At 41.2% G+C, this 18,522-nt stretch overlaps 1 protein-coding gene across 4 annotated transcripts in view; it reads left to right on the forward strand.

Annotated features, from left to right (window-relative positions):
* LOC308383782 (uncharacterized protein) overlaps positions 1 to 18,522 on the forward strand; it is a 198,105-nt gene that overhangs the window by 162,850 nt on the left and 16,733 nt on the right. For all 4 annotated transcript variants that reach the window (XM_080861897.1, XM_080861898.1, XM_080861900.1 and 1 more), the window contains 5 exons: positions 1,901 to 2,098; positions 7,717 to 7,825; positions 11,152 to 11,211; positions 11,853 to 12,109; positions 16,582 to 16,641. In XM_080861897.1, coding sequence (XP_080718023.1) covers positions 1,901 to 2,098; positions 7,717 to 7,825; positions 11,152 to 11,211; positions 11,853 to 12,109; positions 16,582 to 16,641 — 684 coding nt within the window. The remainder of the gene's footprint in view (positions 1 to 1,900; positions 2,099 to 7,716; positions 7,826 to 11,151; positions 11,212 to 11,852; positions 12,110 to 16,581; positions 16,642 to 18,522) is intronic.

Here is an 18,522-nt window from a genome sequence, read left to right on the forward strand (position 1 = left end):
TGTCCCCCGTGTGCTTGTGTGCATGCTGCCAGTGAGATGGTATCTTGGTGGATCTCCTCCCAGATCAGGACCAGGGCATCACTGTGCTTCTGGACAGTCTGAGGTGTAACCTGGCGGTGTCGAAGGGACTGAAACCTAATGTCCCAGAGGTGTTCTTTTGGATTCACGTTAAGTGAGCGCTGGGGTCAATCATCCTTTATTCTCCAGGATAAATTCTCCTGCTTGCATACTCTTACCACTTGAGACCTGGCATTGTCGTCCATCAGGAGGAACCCAGGACCCACTTCACCAGCAGTGGGTCCAAGGATTTCATCCAGATACTTAATGGCTGCCAGGGTGCTGTTTCCCAGCCTGTAGAGGTCTGTGCCTGTCTTCATGGATATGCCTTCCCAGAGCATCACTGACCCACCACCAAACTGATGTTGAGCAACATGTTGAAGAATATTACAGACAGCAATATCTCTCCCTTAGAGATAGGGTGAGAAGTTCAGCCATCCGGGAGAGTCTCAGAGTAGAGCCACTGCTCCTCCACATCGAAAGGAGCCAGTTGAGGTGGTTCGGGCATCTGACAAGGATGCCTCCTGGGTGAGGTGTTCTGGGTATGACCCACTGGGACCCAGGACACGCTTGAGAGATTATATCTCTCTGGTGGACTTGGTGTTCCCCTGGACAAGCTGGAGGAGGTGGCTGGGGAGAGAGAGGTCTGGGCTTCTCTGCTTAGGCTGCTACCCTTGCGACCCGGCTCTGGATAAGCGGAAGAAGATGGATAGATGGATGGACAAACAGTAATACAGCCCACTAGAGGACGTCAGGCCCTTGAGCCATCCAGTGTATTTCTGATTGTTTGGTCAGAAACATTCACACCTGTGGCCTCCTGGGGGTCATTTTGTAGTTCTGGCAGTGCTCGTCCTATTCCTCCTTAGACAAAGGATCAAATACCGGTTTTGATGTTGGCTTAAGAACCAACCCTTTTCAGCTCTCCTAGAGTAACTGCCTGTTTCCTGGAATCTCCTCTATGCTCTTTAGACACAGTAAACCTCTGGCACTGGCATGTATTGATGTGCCATTCTGGTGGAGTTGGATACTCTGTGCTACCTTGGTAGGGTCCAGTTATTGTCTCATACTAGTAATAGTTACACTGAGGCTAGTAGTGACAAAAAAATGTTCTTGACAAAAAATATCTTGACCTGTAAAACCATTTGTATTGCCTCAGGTTGTCTCATTGTTTCCCCTCTATTGAACCTGTTTCATTAATCGGTTTTAGCTGCTTTACTGTTAATGAAACAAGTGTATACATACAGAACAGAATTATATACATAATAGACTATCACCTTTGGAGTAAATGAGTATAAATTTAGGAGTAAAGACAAAAACCCAAAGAACTTTAGTGACCAACTGGCAAATAAACCGCTTTCATACTGACATGTTCCCAGTAGGTAGCATTTAAGCTAACTGTTTACGTTAAAGCCACGAGGCCAGAGAGTTTTCATACAACTTTCTACATTATAAGCTTACACAAATGAAACTCACTGTCCACTAACTGCATGCTAGCTGACGTGTTTGTGAATCTGTCCAGTGTCTGACATTGAATTTCCATATTACATGCAGCTGTGGGCTACTGCTCATTTTATCTCACTTGAGGCCTGTAATTTCATTATTTAGTAATCATGACCTTTCTAAGCTGGTTATAAATTGCTTAGTCGGTTTTATAATTTATGGCCTGTTTTATGATTATCTATGGTTGCTGGCTGGGCTGCTATATCACGCTGTCATTGCAGTCATTGCTGAGTTCACTGCAGCTTTTTCTTTTTCTATCTGTCTTTCTTTTTCTTCCTTTCTTTTCTGCGCTGTCCTCCTTTTTTTACTATTATTTTGGCTTCTTTAATTTCATAATCACCAGCCTAATGCAGGTTCCACCAAACCAGATTCTGCCAAATCACGCCCATCCACTCTCTCCACAAATGGCGAGGCCAACTCGGCCAAACGCCCCTCCCCCACCACTGCTTCAGCCAATAAAAAAAGCCCTGTACCCAAGGCAACTACACCTACTGCTGCCAAGCGGCCGCCAACAGCAACTAGCTCTGCTAAGGCTGCCAAGGTAAGTATAAGACACAAGGTTACATGTATATCTTCAGTGCAAGCTATGTCTTTATTTGGTAAAGACTGGATGACTCTCAGTCTACATTAATATCTAGATATGTATTTCAGAGTTATAAAATAGGATCCTTACATGCCATTTCACATTTTAAAATATATATTTCACCCATACATGAAAGATCGATGTAACCACCACTGCCCATTAGATTATGGCAGGGGCCTCCAACTCCAGTCCTCGAGAGCTACTGTCCTGCAGCTTTTAGATCTATCCTTGTTCCAACACACCTGAGTCAGATTAATGGCTTGTTACCAGGCCTTTGCCAACCTTGACGGCACACTGAAGAGGTAATTCAGCCATCTGAGGCTATGTCCCAATTCAGAGACCGCACGCTTGAAGTATGCATTTTGAGTGCGATTACGTCACCGCCACGCGACGACGGCTGTCCCAATTCAAAGTGTACTCCAAATGCGCCGTCGATTTCCCCAAATATCAAGCGTGGTCCGTGTCACTACCCGATCTGTACCGGAAACCCGATTGATACCCAGCATGCGCAAAAGGTGTCTACTTCCGGTTGAAGCATTTTACGATAGTTATGGGTCAGAGTATCTGTTAAGATGTTAAGAATAATAATCTCTTAAAATGTTTCCAATAATGAAACATTTCAATATAATGTAGACAAAAACGAAAAATAAAAAGATAGTTACGGATCAGGACTCCCGATCCGTACCGCGCATGCGCAGATGTTTTCTTCTTCTTCTTCTGTTCATTTAATGGCAGTTTATTCCTCAGTGTACGAGGATACTGCCCCCTGCTGACCGAGCGAATGAGCCCTATTGTAAACTGAATTAGCGTCATTACAAAACGTGTGTTAAATTTGATTTAGTGATAGTCGAGTGTGTTTATGCTTGTCTGTGTGGAGAGGATTGATTGGAATAGTGATGATGATGTCCGCTATCACTGTCAATTGTCAGTGAACACTTCATCTGGCTGATGAATCTTCACGTGACATATTACAAAGTCTGTATTATTAATTAGGCGCCATTTTTCTTATTTTACGGCGCTGTTGTTCAATCGGGGAACGCTCTGTGTTGAGGAGAAAAGCATGCATTTGTTTGTATACGGATTATCCATTGTTTAAATGTCCCCGTAGTCGAAAAGGAGGCAGAGCTGTTGAGAAATACTAGGTGCTAACTGGGCGCTAACCGTATCATTCAAATATATTGAATGTCGCAATGTTGGCAAAGAGAGGAAGTGACCTAAGATTTGCGCATGCGGGGAACCGATCGGGTTTCCGGTATGGATCGGGTAGCTACAGTCAATGGTAGCGACAGTCCGGTGCACGCTTCGTGGTCCCATATATCCCACAATTCATAGCGCAGCGGTGGGTGTGGATAATTTTACCGAAAAATACGGCAGACGGCAGAAGAAGAGTGAACTGTCAAAAGTAAGTACTGAATATGATGTCACTTACTTATGTGCGAATGTTTAATAACAAAGAACATTAAAACATTACTGTTGGCCACATGTCGGCAAAGTTATGTGACATTAGTGATGTTTGTACTTTCAGCGTTAACTTGGTTTTAAAGCCTCTACTTCAATATATATATATATATATATATATATATATATATATATATATATATATATATATATATATATATATATATATATATAGTTGACCTTAATCTTACAGAGAATGTGATGATTTCATGGATAATTAAAGTCAGTCATATATCCACAAACACAACAGGCTGAAAGTCAGTGATGCTGCTCGGTTTGCAGTCCTGAATATCACGGCACAAGCAGGATTCACTGCACTGTTAATGTTAGCTATGTTATATTGCTGCCTCTGTTCGGTGGTGTCGAGCCAAACAGACTTTAACGTGTGTTTGAACGAGCTGACGGTTCACTCCTTAAGCTGAAAGAAAGATGCTTTAATCACAGCAGTCACACGTGTGTCCACTGTACCATCTGGGACTCTTCTTGTTTAGCACTCGTAATAACACAAACACTAAATCCTCTTGTTTGTAGCAGTGTGTACACCTGAGACTGTCACCTGTCTGTCTGTCCTGCACTCTCTCTCTTTTTCTTTCTGATTGTGGAATAAAAGTCTGAACATGTGTTTATAAGTTACACTTGTTTGAATCCTGCAGCTTATCACACATTTGATTTCCATGTGTGACAACTGCAAGTGTCCAGAGTGAGGACAGACTGAGGGACCCACTGCTGCACATCATCTGTGAGGCTTTGCACCCCTGATGATCCACCAGGACAAACTCAGCAGTGTGTGAGGAAGAGGAGGAGGAAGAGCCAGCAGCAGCTGACAGATGGAGAGAATAGACAGACTGTTCCCTGTTTGTGAAGGACTGCTAGGAAAGTTTAACATAACTAATTGTCTGTCCTGAATCAGTCTTATTAGGTAATGTTCAAATAATTTTATCATTCCAGTGTTTTCAGTGTGGGAGAAAGTACTCAGGGCCTTCAAGTTACACACTATGAAAGGCAGCAACAAGTTTAATGTTCAGAAACCTAAAGTATGTATCAGCAGCAGAATGGAGCTAAAATAAATGTTTGTTTCAGTTCTATGAAGCTTTGAGTATTTTGGATTAGTAGCACTGCTGTGTTTGTTGCATCATATTGCTGTAATTTTTTATATGCTTTATATATTCTGAGGTAAGTTGATCTATAGTGTTACATCATATTCTATAAGGATGTTATGTGTTTGTAGACTTTCTGCCCAGTTTGACCCATTTAGCAGAAGTCAGCCTGTTTAAGGCTCTGATATCTATTCTGTATGACTTAAAGCAGTTATGACATGGTCTGATTTTCTCACCCAATAAAGGAATATTTCATATATCAGTCTACTCTTCATTCTATCAGAAACAGTTATCACAGCTTGTACATTTTCTTTTTACACATATATGTAAGCAAGCTAAATGTAATAATGCGAACATATTAAGAGAACAATATTTGTCTCTTATGTATAACACATCTGTATATACACTGTCAAAGATACTTGTCTTTGACTGAAGATTTAAGGTGATAGGAAATATAAAATTTTATATATATATATATATATATATATATATATATATATATATATATATATATATATATATATATATATATATATATATATATCCGTAATGCTGCATTAACATCATCTAGCAGACCTTCTGAGGGTACTTCACGTAATCTTGGTAACCGGCTACGGGGGATCCAGGTTTCAAGCTTGGCCATTATCCTATTTTTCAGGTCAGTTCCTCTCGCACTCAATGATCCTTCTCCTATCGCACTTGGGGCTATGTACCCAATCTCGGGTGGGGGTGATGATATCTCCCCCCTGACCTGGCGTCCTGACTCCTCCTTGCTGTGGCATTTGTGTTGTACCTCGTCAATCTCTAGCTGTGAGAGCAGTCCCTTCTTTCGAATGTTGGAACACTGAGCTACTAGTTGTTTCGCCGTCATTGTGGATGTTGGGTATCGAAGAATCCATAGGTCCGTCATCCTATTCATGTAGCCCCTAAAGACAAGAAAGCTCCTTACCATGCATGGAGGGTTTCACCCCAAGTCCAGCACCCTGAGGCTGTACGCTAAGCGGAAGGAAGGGGGCCGGGGACTGGTGAGTGTCAGCACCACAGTCCAGGATGAGACAACGAACATCCAAGAATACATTGGGAAGATGGCCCCAACTGACCGAGTGCTCAGTGAATACCTCAGGCAGCAGAAACCCAAGAAAGAGGAGGAAGACGAGGAACCATCATGGAAGGACAGGCCCCTGCACAGTATGTACCACCGGCAGATAGAGGAGGTGGCTGATATCCAGAAATCCTACCAGTGGCTGGACAAAGCTGGACTGAAAGACAGCACAGAGGCACTAATCATGGCAGCACAAGAACAAGCTCTGAGTACAAGATCCATAGAGGCTGGGGTCTATCACACCAGGCAAGACCCCAGGTGCAGGCTGTGTAAAGATGCCCCAGAGACAATCCAGCACATAACAGCAGGGTGCAAGATGCTAGCAGGCAAGGCATACATGGAACGCCATAACCAAGTGGCCGGCATAGTGTACAGGAACATCTGTGCCGAGTATAACCTGGAAGTCCCGAGGTCAAAGTGGGAGATGCCCCCAAGGGTGGTGGAGAATGACCGAGCTAAGATCCTGTGGGACTTCCAGATACAGACGGACAAAATGGTGGTGGCTAACCAACCGGACATAGTGGTGGTAGACAAACAGAAGAAGACGGCCGTAGTGATCGATGTAGCGGTTCCGAATGACAGCAATATCAGGAAGAAGGAACACGAGAAGCTGGAGAAATACCAAGGGCTCAGAGAAGAGCTCGAGAGGATGTGGCGGGTGAAGGTAACGGTGGTCCCCGTGGTAATCGGAGCACTAGGTGCGGTGACTCCCAAGCTAGGCGAGTGGCTCCAGCAGATCCCGGGAATAACATCGGAGATCTCTGTCCAGAAGAGCGCAGTCCTGGGAACAGCTAAGATACTGCGCAGGACCCTCAAGCTCCCAGGCCTCTGGTAGAGGACCCGAGCTTGAAGGATAAACCGCCCGCAGGGGCGTGCTGGGTGTTTTTTTTTTATATATATATATATATATATATATATATATATATATATATATATATATATATAGATATATAGATATATAGATATATATATAGATATATATATAGATATATATATCATACTAATCTGACAATACATATAATATTGGCCATATTATATTTACATTACCACAGTGAGATGATTTTAGTCTCATGAACAACATTAGCTAATTGTTATTTACTAGCTAATCTTAAAATGACTGTTCAGCACAGAAATGAAGACCAACAACAGTCATGTTTTACAGTCCTGTGGTCTCAGCCTCAGATACTCAACTAATCAAAGTGATGTCATGACAAAAATGAATGAGCAAAAAAACATTTTTCTCCTTCATTTCTGTCACACAAAGCTGTATGAAACGTTTCTTGTGGTTAGTATCATGGTTGCTAGGCAACCTGAACAGCGTGACGAAGGCTAGACCGTCCCATTTCACAGGCCTCTCTCTTCCGCACTTCTCGTACTTATAGTATGCACCGTACGTAGTACGCGTAGTGCTTGTACTTAAAGCGTGCGGTCTCTTAATTGGGACACAGCCTGATTCAGCTGTGTTGGAGTAGGGATGCATCTAAAAGCTGCAGGACAGTAGCTCTCGAGGACTGGAGTTGAAGATCCCTGGATTATGGACTCTGAAATTAAACATACTGTATAATCCTGTGGTCATGCTATTAATAATGTCCTCTTGTTGGCCATGCTTGGATGACACAGGTCTTCCACTGATTGAGAGCGTTTTCATACAAATCTTTTGCCTACTATCATTTTAAAAGCCCTGATTGTTCCATGTGGTTCCAGATATCAGCCACCATCTGTCGCAAATGTCCTTTTTAATCTCCCAATGTTAAAACGTTAGCCTCCTCTTTTCTCTTGTCACTTTCATTTTCTACTTGCATTTGGCTGCACTATAAAAGCCTGGAAAACACTCCTTATGCACACAGCAGTCATACACAAAGTCATACACGTAAAATTCAAGAACACAGCTGTTTATCTCTTCTTTGGTTTTTCTTCAGACTCCAGAAAATGGGGAAAAACGTCCACCTGTGCCAAAGGCCACGCCCGCTCCCCGTACAACTGCCAGTAAGAATGGCTCCTCTGCAACTGCTGCAGGCAAGACTGCAGGTACGAGGATACAGTGCAGCATCAGTTCCTTTGCTGCACCTGCAGCATATCTGACTGTACCGGTTTGCATGATATGAAATAAGATAAGATAAGATAAGATAAGATAAGATAAGATAAGATAAGATAAGATCACCTTTATTAGTATCTCAACATATTCTCTGCAACAGGAAACTTCACTCGCTGCTCTAGCTCGAACAGTGACTTGCATTGCACACTGGCGCTGCTCCAGGCTGCATCAACAGGCTAACTGAATTGCTACCATATGTTAGACTTAATCAGATTCAAGTGCTGGCTTTTGAAGAGCCCAACTGGTATTTTTGTCTGCACATGACAAACAGTATCTCACCTCTCAGAGCAAGGGAGATATGAGCTTTTTGTGTGTACCCTCACACAATATGATTCAGTCACTCAGTTCACAGCAATAGGTGTTATGTGCTGTAGGGTTTATGTTTCATTTTAGCTGCATGAGTGCTCCGTTACTCTTTGAGACTTTTGCCCCAGTGTCAACAGTTATGTCCAAGTCCATGATGTTTCTGTCACATCACAGCAGTATTACATACTGTGGCTTTATCAAAAACTGTACATACTGTTACTGGAAACTCATGTTATGCAGTTAACAAACTTCATGTCACCAGAAATTGTTGAGTTTCTGTCTGATTTTGCCTTTAAGCAGTCAGCTCTGCAATATTGTAGAAAAATAAATATCTATGGGCAGAACATATCAGTTAAATAATCACATCGTTGCCAATAAAACCTAAAAGTAGGTGTGATAAATTCAAACTACATCATATAGAAACATATAATATAGTGATAAACAATAGTCTACACTCACAAAGCTTAATTAAACACAATATTGACAAAACATTTTTAGTTTTAGTCTTTGATTATTTGATCAGTCTGTAAGTCAGCTGATTTGGTTGTCGGGTCTGTATAATCATATCTATTCTAAATGTATTTTACTTTGCCTAAATATTGCATGTAAATATAAATATTTGAAATACTATAAAAGAAACTAAAATGATCAAAACTAATCCCAAAAGTAACCAAAACCAAACGACACAAAAAAAAATGTGACAAGTTCATCCAAGTTTTCTTGTCTTTCGGAAATAACAAGTAAGAAAACAACTCTACAGCAAGGTAAGAATGGCAGAGCCGTGATTTAGCACTTCTAAATTTACCGTGTGTTAGTACGGTTAACAGTTTTCTGTAACATCAGCTAGACAGGAGGTGACAACAGCAGTGATTGTACATGTCTATTCTTCACTCTCTTTATAGCTTCGATTTGGTGTCCACAGACTTGAGAATAAACAAATAACTCATGAGATGCTGAATATTGAAGTCTCAGCTCAAGTTAGTCATTAATGTTGTCTGTCATATTATTGGATCATTACTATAATTTAATGTGAAAAGAAGTGTCCTATTCAACAGGGTGTTTTATATATATATATATATGTATATATATATATATATATATATATATATATATATATATATATATATATATATATATATATATATATATATATATATATATATATATTAGGGGTGCAACAATACACAAAATTCATGGTTCGGTTCGATACTTTGGTGTCACGGTTCGATATTTTTTTGATACAAAAAATGTTAATGCCTTTTTAATTTGTCATTTATTTAAATTATAAATATATATTTTCACTCAAAAGTACAGTTTTTAAATTTAATGTTGCTGAAACAACAAAATAATAAAATAATAAATCGATCTGATCGAGAAATCCCTCATCTTTGGAAAAGAGAGTTTATTACAGAGAAATGTCTCTTTCCAAAATAAAAGCTATACTATACGCTTCTTCTGGGCTATATTCTCAGCAGCATATTAAACATATCAGGTCCCCATAAGGAGAATCATGTGCTAACGGCTGTCTAAATAACTCGGGTAAAGTTTGTAGCATGCGTGCTTGTTGTTTTTGTCTGCTTTCACTTGTCTTTGCACTAGGATGATGTTGGTGCAAATGTGCAGTCATATTCGTTGTGTTCCCACTAGTACTGTCAGCGTTAATCTGAAATGACGTTAATGCCACAACACGGCAAATCTTCGTTAACGAGCTACCGCGGATTTCCCAGTGCGTGGGGCTAGACAGCGTCAACACGTTAACGAGCAAACTGCGCTAATGCACTAGTTCCCACCCATGTAATTGAGCATTGTGTGGCACATCCGACATACTGTTTTGTCCATGACGCGCTTACCTTCAGGGTCATACTTCACATGAAGACCAAAATAGTTCCAAAGGCCAGATCTGAATGTACGGAGCTCCGCAGGGGATATGGGAGAAGAAAAAAAATTAAGACGGACTTTTGCGAGATCTCGCAAAACAAACTCGGGATCTCGCAAAAGTTTTAGCTGCATTCTTCGGAGGCCGCCAGCTCGAAGCCAACCGGGAGGTCGAGGCACGATGTGCCGGGAAAGCGGTGTTCCCCCCAGCTGTAGTAGGTCTCGACCTCCCGTTAGCTTCGAGATAGTGGTGTCAGATCTCCGAAAACGTCAGAGCACTTTTGCAAATATGTGATGTCTTGTAAACCGAGCAGGTATCTGACAATTACACAACTACATTCACGCCTCAAAATATCTTAAGTGTATTTTGTGACCCAGAAAGAGTAATATTACAACTAAGTAGCTTTGTTGGATTTCAACTTTTGCGAGATCTCGCAAAAGTTTTGCGAGTCCGTCTTAATTTTTTTTTCTCCCATGTCCCCTGCGGGGCTCCGTATGAATGAGGGTGGGGGAGGTTCAATTTGCCATGTTGCAACGAGCTTAGCTTCTGTCTTGCTAGCTTGCGCTGCGCTTAGTGGATCAGCGCTCGACAGTGCAGCCTAGGCGGAGTAGTCGAACGCAGATCCACTGAGCTCTCAACACAGACAGCATCGTCAGAAGGAAAGTTGATAAAATAAATTAAAAATTTTGTATTGTTCGATACATATGCGTACCGAACCGAAAGCACTGTATCGAACTGTTCAATAGCGATACGAGTATCGTTGCACCCCTAATAAATATATATATATATATACTCCTTTCATGCTCACCTTTCCACTCTTTTTACTTAACCTATTTCCCAGAGGAACCCACCCGAGGGATTAATAAAGTTCTATCTAATCTAATATATATTCTATATTCCTTTTTTCCCTCTTCTTTCTGGAGCATTAAAATAAGTACCCTAACTCCTCACAACCTTAAGCCTATTTTTGGAATGGCTAGAGGGGCACCACCTGAGGCTGGAAATGCCTCATAATTTTTTTTGTATTGCTACCTAAAAATTATGGCGAAAAACCTGTTTTCTGTTTTCCACTTACAGCCAACAAGAACGACAAAACTGAGAGCAAGACCAGTGAGGCCAAGAAACCCAAGACTACACGTAAGAAACATAAAATACTTAAAATAACAGGTTAATTTTTTTTTTGGGGGGGGGATACACAAACTACACAATACACATGTTTTCATGCAGTTGTAAGTTAGTTTCACAGACATCAATGACTACAAAAGCTCCTTGGGTATTTCCAGTACTTCTTCTACCAGTCAGGTCCCTGTATCCACTTCAGGACCACTTTGAGGTATTTTATCAAAGCAGGGACCAGCATGGTAACACAAAATTCTGGGCCCAAACGTGGGAGAAGGTTACCACCAAAATTTCAGATGCAGCCCGAAAATTTTGTCCTCCATGATTTTATTCAAACACTGGCAGAAGTGTCACAACACTGGTAGAACTGGGGTAATATAGAGTAATAAGTATGTTAGATTAAATAATTAAGCGACATATTTTATTGTATAAGCATTAAATGTAATAGAGAGAAAACCCCAACAATCAGACAAACCCTGTGAGTAAGCACTTGGCAACAGTAGGAAGGAAAAACAATGCATACTTTCATAAAAAGTAAATGACATAGTGGTAGGCTTTTACATTTTCACAAATTTTACTATATTATACTAGAATATAAATTATTATACTATTATAGTGATATATAAATTATACTTATTATAATTTCTGTTTCTCTGTAGCCCGTCCTCGCCCAGCCTCAACCGCCGCTCCTGCTACCCCGGCTGCTTCCACCAATGGAGAATCCAGTGCCACTCACCGCCGTCGGGTCATCACCAAACCCCCTGTGCCCAAGCAGACTCCCCTGGATAAGAAACCAGCTGTTCCCCGTGCTCCCCGCACCCCCCGACCCATCAATGCTCCAACACCAGATCTAAAGAACGTCCGTTCCAAGATTGGTTCCATTGACAACATCAAGTACCAGCCTGGTGGAGGAAAGGTAAGACAAAGAGACAGCACAAGAGAGTACTATGAATAATTCAGGACAGTGATGTACCTGTCAAGATTCATGAATGAATGCTTTTCTTGTAACAGCGAATGATTTGGCGATGGGTGGTTTGTACTTTAAATAGCGCATGTGTGTTATACAGCATAATAACATGAATTAATTCCTTTACTCTGGGATTGAGATTGGATGTCAGAATATATTTAATTTAACCTCTGCATATTTCATAGTTAATTTACAGTTTTTCTTTTTAATTCCTGGTCATTCTGAAACAGATAACATTTTTTAAATAGATAAAAGTAGTGTTGAAAAATGCTGAATTCAAAGTATTTCAAGTGTTTTACCTTAACTGTATAATAGGTCCTGGTACAAACTCTCAGAACAGCACTGCAAATCTTTCTCGCAGTAGAAGTGGATTTCCTGAAACATTGTAAATGTGTTCCTGGATCCTCATAATTCTGTACAAACAATGTCAGTGCCTGGAGTGCAGAAACGATCAGATGACTACATGCTCTGACTCTGCGGAATACACTGGATTCAGTTATATTTGCAGTGCCGTATAGCAGTGCCGTTGGCACGGTGCAGCTATGGTTAGACCTACAGTAGAGAAGAACACTAGTAATCAATCAATCAATTAAAGCTTTATTCGCCACATGCAGGTTGCCCTGCAGTGAAATGGGTAAGTAAACAGTCTACCAGCCAACCCAGGTGGCCTTGCATGGAATGGGAAGGAACAGACTCAACACAGTGGTTATCAGGGTGTTTTTGTTCGCCTCCGGCCTTGAGCCCACAGCTGGCGCCGAAGGGGTAGCCACATCATAATGGTGATTTTTCTTTTAGAAACAACTCATGAGAATTTCAAGCTGTTTTTAACACTCCGACACTGGTCTCTCAATCTCCCATTGGATAGCTGCGAGTTTCTCCATGATGTTATTTACCTTCAATTCTGTGGTCTTTTCAGTCTTTTGCTCACAGAGCAGATTCTGAGACCTCACGACCCGCGTGTAATCCAGAGGTGTTGTTCCGAGTGGATTCTTCCCTGATGTAATCCAATATACGCTCAGAGGTGTTATTCTGAGCCTTCACTGCAGCCGTTAGCGCCTCCAAGCTCTTAACCATGCTGCCTTCAGTGAGCCCTTTCTGAGAAGCCGCACCTCGTCCCATCGTTTCAATCCCAGTGGGCAGCCTTGGGGGAGTTTGAACAGCCCGTTCCGCTTTCTTAATTTTCCAGCCAGGGCAAAGCCAGCTCCGATCAGCAAGAACCCTGTTATCATGGTTCCGAATAGGTAGATATCTTCAGCATCTTCGATCGACAGTCCCGCCAGGCACACGATCCTGCATGTCTGCCACCCGTCCATCGTGTATCCGGCAGGGAAAGTCCCTCCAGGGCACTCGGGCTCTCACGAGCCCAGACTTCTCGTTGAGAAAAGGGTGTCAATAGCATTCAGAGACCAGGTGATCAAATCCATAATTCTCTTTAGGTTTTAGAAACAGACTGTGAGAGTGTGTTCCAGGAAAGTGAAAAAAGCACGAGACAAGACAAGGACATAAGAAGCTAAGCAGGGAAGATAAGGGAGAGGAGAAAAGTGCGACCGCTGAGAGCCAAACGAGAAGAGAGTAAGAGAGAAAAGCAATCCTCACATGAGCTACTGAGTGTATATAATTTGACACCATTTGAAATAACAATAACTCAGAAACATGTCACTTCTGCACTGTGGGCATTTTAAAGGGTGTGTACATGTTAACTGAGAAAATAGCAACTTTACAACTCTATATTCGTTTTCCAGCGTCCTTCTAACATCAATCTTTTAACATATTCCTCTTTCTGAAATATCCAGTTTTTAACAGCATCTTGCTGCAATGCAAATGTTCTGACAGATGATGTTCTATCTCAGAATGACATACAGAACAGGAAGCATGCATGCTACCTGTATTCCACCACCCTAAAGTTGCCCAGCATGTCATGACATGGATCAGAGACATGACTGTGTTGTCCGTCTCCCTTCAATGTTATGTGACAGTGTGTCTAGAGGAAGGGGTGTGCCGTCGCTTTCAATCACAGGCATCATCCTCTCTCTGTCTGCCCTGCCATGTGAAATAATGTGTCCACTCTATCCATTATATCTTCTCTATTGTCCGTCAGAGAGTGGTTTTGCCTCAGAACAATATTGTGCTGAGAAAGTAGCCATTTTGGAAAATGTTCAGGGATTTTTTTCTTTCTTGTTGGGAGTTATTGAGAAGTTTGACGTCTCTCTCAGACGTTTTGAGCTTACTAAAGCTCGAGCTGGAGATCAATTGGATAGGCTTGGAAAACAGAAGCAGGGAAATGGCTAATATGTGTTTTTTTACTTGTGAATGTTTTCTGTTTATGCACAGATAGTAGAAAACATGGACGTGGCTTCCAAATATGAAAAAAACAAAAAAAGCTAATGGGGAAGTGCCTCACGCTGTGTACGTAAAGTGCTCTCTATCTGAGGGCCAGCGGACGGTGATTTGCTGTCTGTTTACAGGTTAACAGGCTCGTTCACTTGTTTTGGTTCATACTGAATAAAAAATTAAGTCACTTTTATAAAACTTGGTCATATCATGATTCAAAATCGAGAATTATGTTTATTATAAAATCACAAGCTAATTGGCTAATAACTTGTCATTAACAAATGAGTGTTTCGCACCTACAGCTCCTGGTGGCATCGTCTTTTGTTTTGCAGCCATGAAAATGGTTGATGTCGCACTAGCTACGTCCGTCGTAGTATTAGCTAAAGAGTAGCAAAATACAGTCAGGCAAATTTACATACGTGCACACACAATGAAATCGGAATAAAATATGTTTATTCTTGAGCTTCAGAGGTTCTGGTAGGGTTGAATGCTAATAACTAAGCTAATGGGTTCAAGCTTTATGTTGATCATTCAGATAATCGGGGCAGGGATAGCTCAGTAGGTAGAGTGGTGGCCCCATGATCGGAAGGTCGGGGGTTCGACTCCACTGAACGGCTACCCTGAGGTACCCCTGAGCAAGGTACCGTCCCTACACACTGCTCCCCGGGCGCTGCATTGGTGGCTGCCCGCTGCTTCACTGGGTGAATGGGTTAAATGCAGAGAAACTATTTCCCTATGGGGACTAACACGCACACTTTTTACTTTACACTGATCAAGAACGTCTACTTTGCAAAATGTTGAATTATATTTAAATGTTCTCACAACTAATAGTTGCATTCCTCATACACTTGTTGACATTTTGTCCACTTGTTTGTATGTTTTTGTGTTTCTCTAGATAGTCAAAGTTAATTTGCGTTCTTTTGCACTAACTACATCGGTTTCATTTCCATGTGTCTGTAGTGACCTTTTCTGAAATTGCAGATACAAAGTGTCTTTCTGTGCACCAAAATAGGTGCACAATGATTAACAAATATTTATGTTAATATCTTCCTTTCACATCCATTACTTTCTCCTGCCTGGTCATACTGCAGTGTTTGGTTGGGTGTTGTTGTATCCAGCATAGACGTCGCCACTACTCCCATTCAGGGGAACACAATCCATGCACCTTTTCAGCAACGCTTAACTTCCACAACTTGTAGCGTTTAGTCATGATTGTATGGCCAATTAAAGTTAGATTACTGTAGAAAAGGAGCTGTTGCTTTCTGTGCAAATAGTTCTGTGAAATTGCCCTGACCTTGTACTTTTCTGTGTGTAACAAAAGAGCAGTCGGAAGGGAAAATATTGCTATGAACTGTACTTAACCGCTCCATTCACTCTTTCAGGCATTGTGTTTCACAGGAGCATCTTCCCTGCTTTTCAAAACACGCTTTTACTCTTTGAAAGCTTCTTTACACAAACACATCGGCGCCCTGCATCGTAATTACTGGCACTGACTCATTCAGTCTTTTGTGATACTAAATTGCTTATGTTTACATTTTCTATTCAGGAGCAGTTTATGTGACTAATAGCCTTTCCCACCTCAGTATTTAGCAATAATATCAGTGCTGTTTATGTGAGCAGTGGTACACTCCAGAAATGTGACATTTGATTTGTTGTTTTCAGACTGTATAAATAAGCCGACACTCTTTTTTTGTGATGGTATTTGATTAGCTTTTGTCACTAACAAAAGAAAAATGTTACTACATTTGTACTAATGTCATGTTTTAAAAAGGCTCCATCTGTTCCAGTTTTCTACCATCTGAATGCACAATACTCCTGATCTTCATGCTAAATTGTCCCAAAAATAAATTCTAACATTTAACCGGTGCCACTACTATCAATTATATAATATTATTCATACACCCACACATTTGGTTAATGTATTTGGTTCTTCGGCTTCTTTTTTAAGTAGCTCTAACATCCATTACACTCACACAATTGGTCCAGGCATTTGCATTCTTTTGATCACACCCATGTCGTCCACCTCGTTGTGGTGTAGCATTTGGTTGGTTGGAGGTTGTATTGACCAGGGGTGCTGGTTGTCTCCTCAGGTCTCTTCCACCCCGAACAACAAGACATCAGACCCCTCCACCCCTGCTGCCAAGGCCAGAGTGAGTCCTTGCCATTGACACCTTCACACCCCAGTACATTCACCCTTCTGTATGCATTCATCACAAGCACCACCTGCTCAACATCTCGAACAACACTCCACCTTGCTGTTCATTCCTACATGCACCTGCATATTCTGTCTGTTGATACTAAAGCAGGTTTCATTGTATGGTATATTTGTAAGAGACAAGTATAAAAAACAACAACTCTAAGACTAATTTCTAACACCAGTACCTTGATTAATAAGTGTAATTGTTTAAAATCATTATTGGACAATATCATATTATGTCATTATTGCAGTTCTGGACAGGCTCTAACTGCGTTATATAAAGTTTTAAAATCTCAAATTTGCTTGGAGTAAACAGTTCAGTGCAAAGGGAGTCTTGTAGTGTCTGACTCGTTCATGCAGTATATTCAGTGTGTTTATAATATTCTAGTGAAGTCTAAGAACTTGGTATACTATTTTAAAATGTTTAAAAATCCCAATGATTTCTTGGCTTAACTTGGATTGCCTCAATATAGAGGCTTGTAGGTGCTTTAACAACAAATCGTGAATAACCAAGAGGTTATTCAGGTTCAAGAATGAGATAAAAAAAAAGAGAAATGGCAACAGAAAAAGGATGAATCTGTATGCAAATGGTAAGCAATGTGCAATTTTATGGCGTTATTTTTGTGCCACTATTCTGAGCGCACATAAAAAAAATTGCAGGTGCAAGTGTTGCATTTTGAGGAGAAATTTATTTTGAGTAAAGAAAAGCTAAATTTGAGTGAACAAAATTCATTGCTGCGTGCAAAAACTGTATTTCAGTGTTTGCTATTATCCACACACACACACAACAGCAGCCCATCTCGCTCAGTTTTTGCATTTGCGCTTGCTCGCAATGTGTTGCTCGCGCTCTCAACATTTCTGCTCGTGCACGCTCAACTCTTTCTCTACATCGTTATATTTGTGCCACAAAACCAGCCAATCACAGACTTGGATGCAAAAAAAATCTGATTGTCTGTTTTGGTCTCCAACCAGCTCGAAACGAGGCAGCGGCGGAGGAACACAGAGTGGCGGAGTTTGAAATAATACTCTTTCTGGGTCACAAAATAAACTTTTAAGATATTTTCATGTGAGAATGGTGCTGTGTGAACTTCAAATACCTGCTCGATTTATCAAGACATCACATATTTGCAAAAGTGCTCTAACGTTTTCAGAGTTACCCGAGGGCGGCTGCTAGTGTGTGTGTGTGTGTGTGTGTGTGTGTGTGTGTGTGTGTGTGTGTGTGTGGATAATAGCAAACACTGAAATACAGTTTTTGCACGCAGCAACACGCTGCTGTTAGATGCATTCGTCAGCAAATGTGGCTGTGTTGGTCACTCTTGCATGAACAGCCTACCCAAGCTACCCTACCCAATCTGTGAGCGAACCGGTCCAAGATCACTACCTCCAGAGAGCCGTGTGTGGTTCTTCCACATGCTACTGAGCCTCCCCCCGGTTGTTAAATTGATAAATTGTCAGTATGTCTTGTTTTTTCAGACTTCAATCACCCAATCCAATAAACAACACCAAACAAGAGTCAATAGCAGAATAAGCTGTCTGGCTTTGTCAAGTTTTTCATGGGTGTGACAAACAACCCAACTGCTGCTCTACCCACAAATGCTTTGTTCTTACAAATGTGACACCATTTAATGGGAAATAAACAGGCTTTCCATTGATATAAGATTTACTGCCAAGAAGCATTGTTAGAAACAAAGAAATAATCAACCAAACACAAATTCACTTATTCTTTGTGCTAAGATTTATCCACTGCAATGAATACAGAACATGGGTAGTATAACAGAGTGTGTACCATTAGCTAGAAAAGCTAGAAGACATGATATGTGTACAAATACAAAAT

The sequence above is a fragment of the Rhamphochromis sp. 'chilingali' genome, assembly GCF_963969265.1.
Source record: "Rhamphochromis sp. 'chilingali' genome assembly, chromosome: 16".
In the NCBI taxonomy this organism is placed as follows: Eukaryota; Metazoa; Chordata; class Actinopteri; order Cichliformes; family Cichlidae; genus Rhamphochromis; species Rhamphochromis sp. 'chilingali'.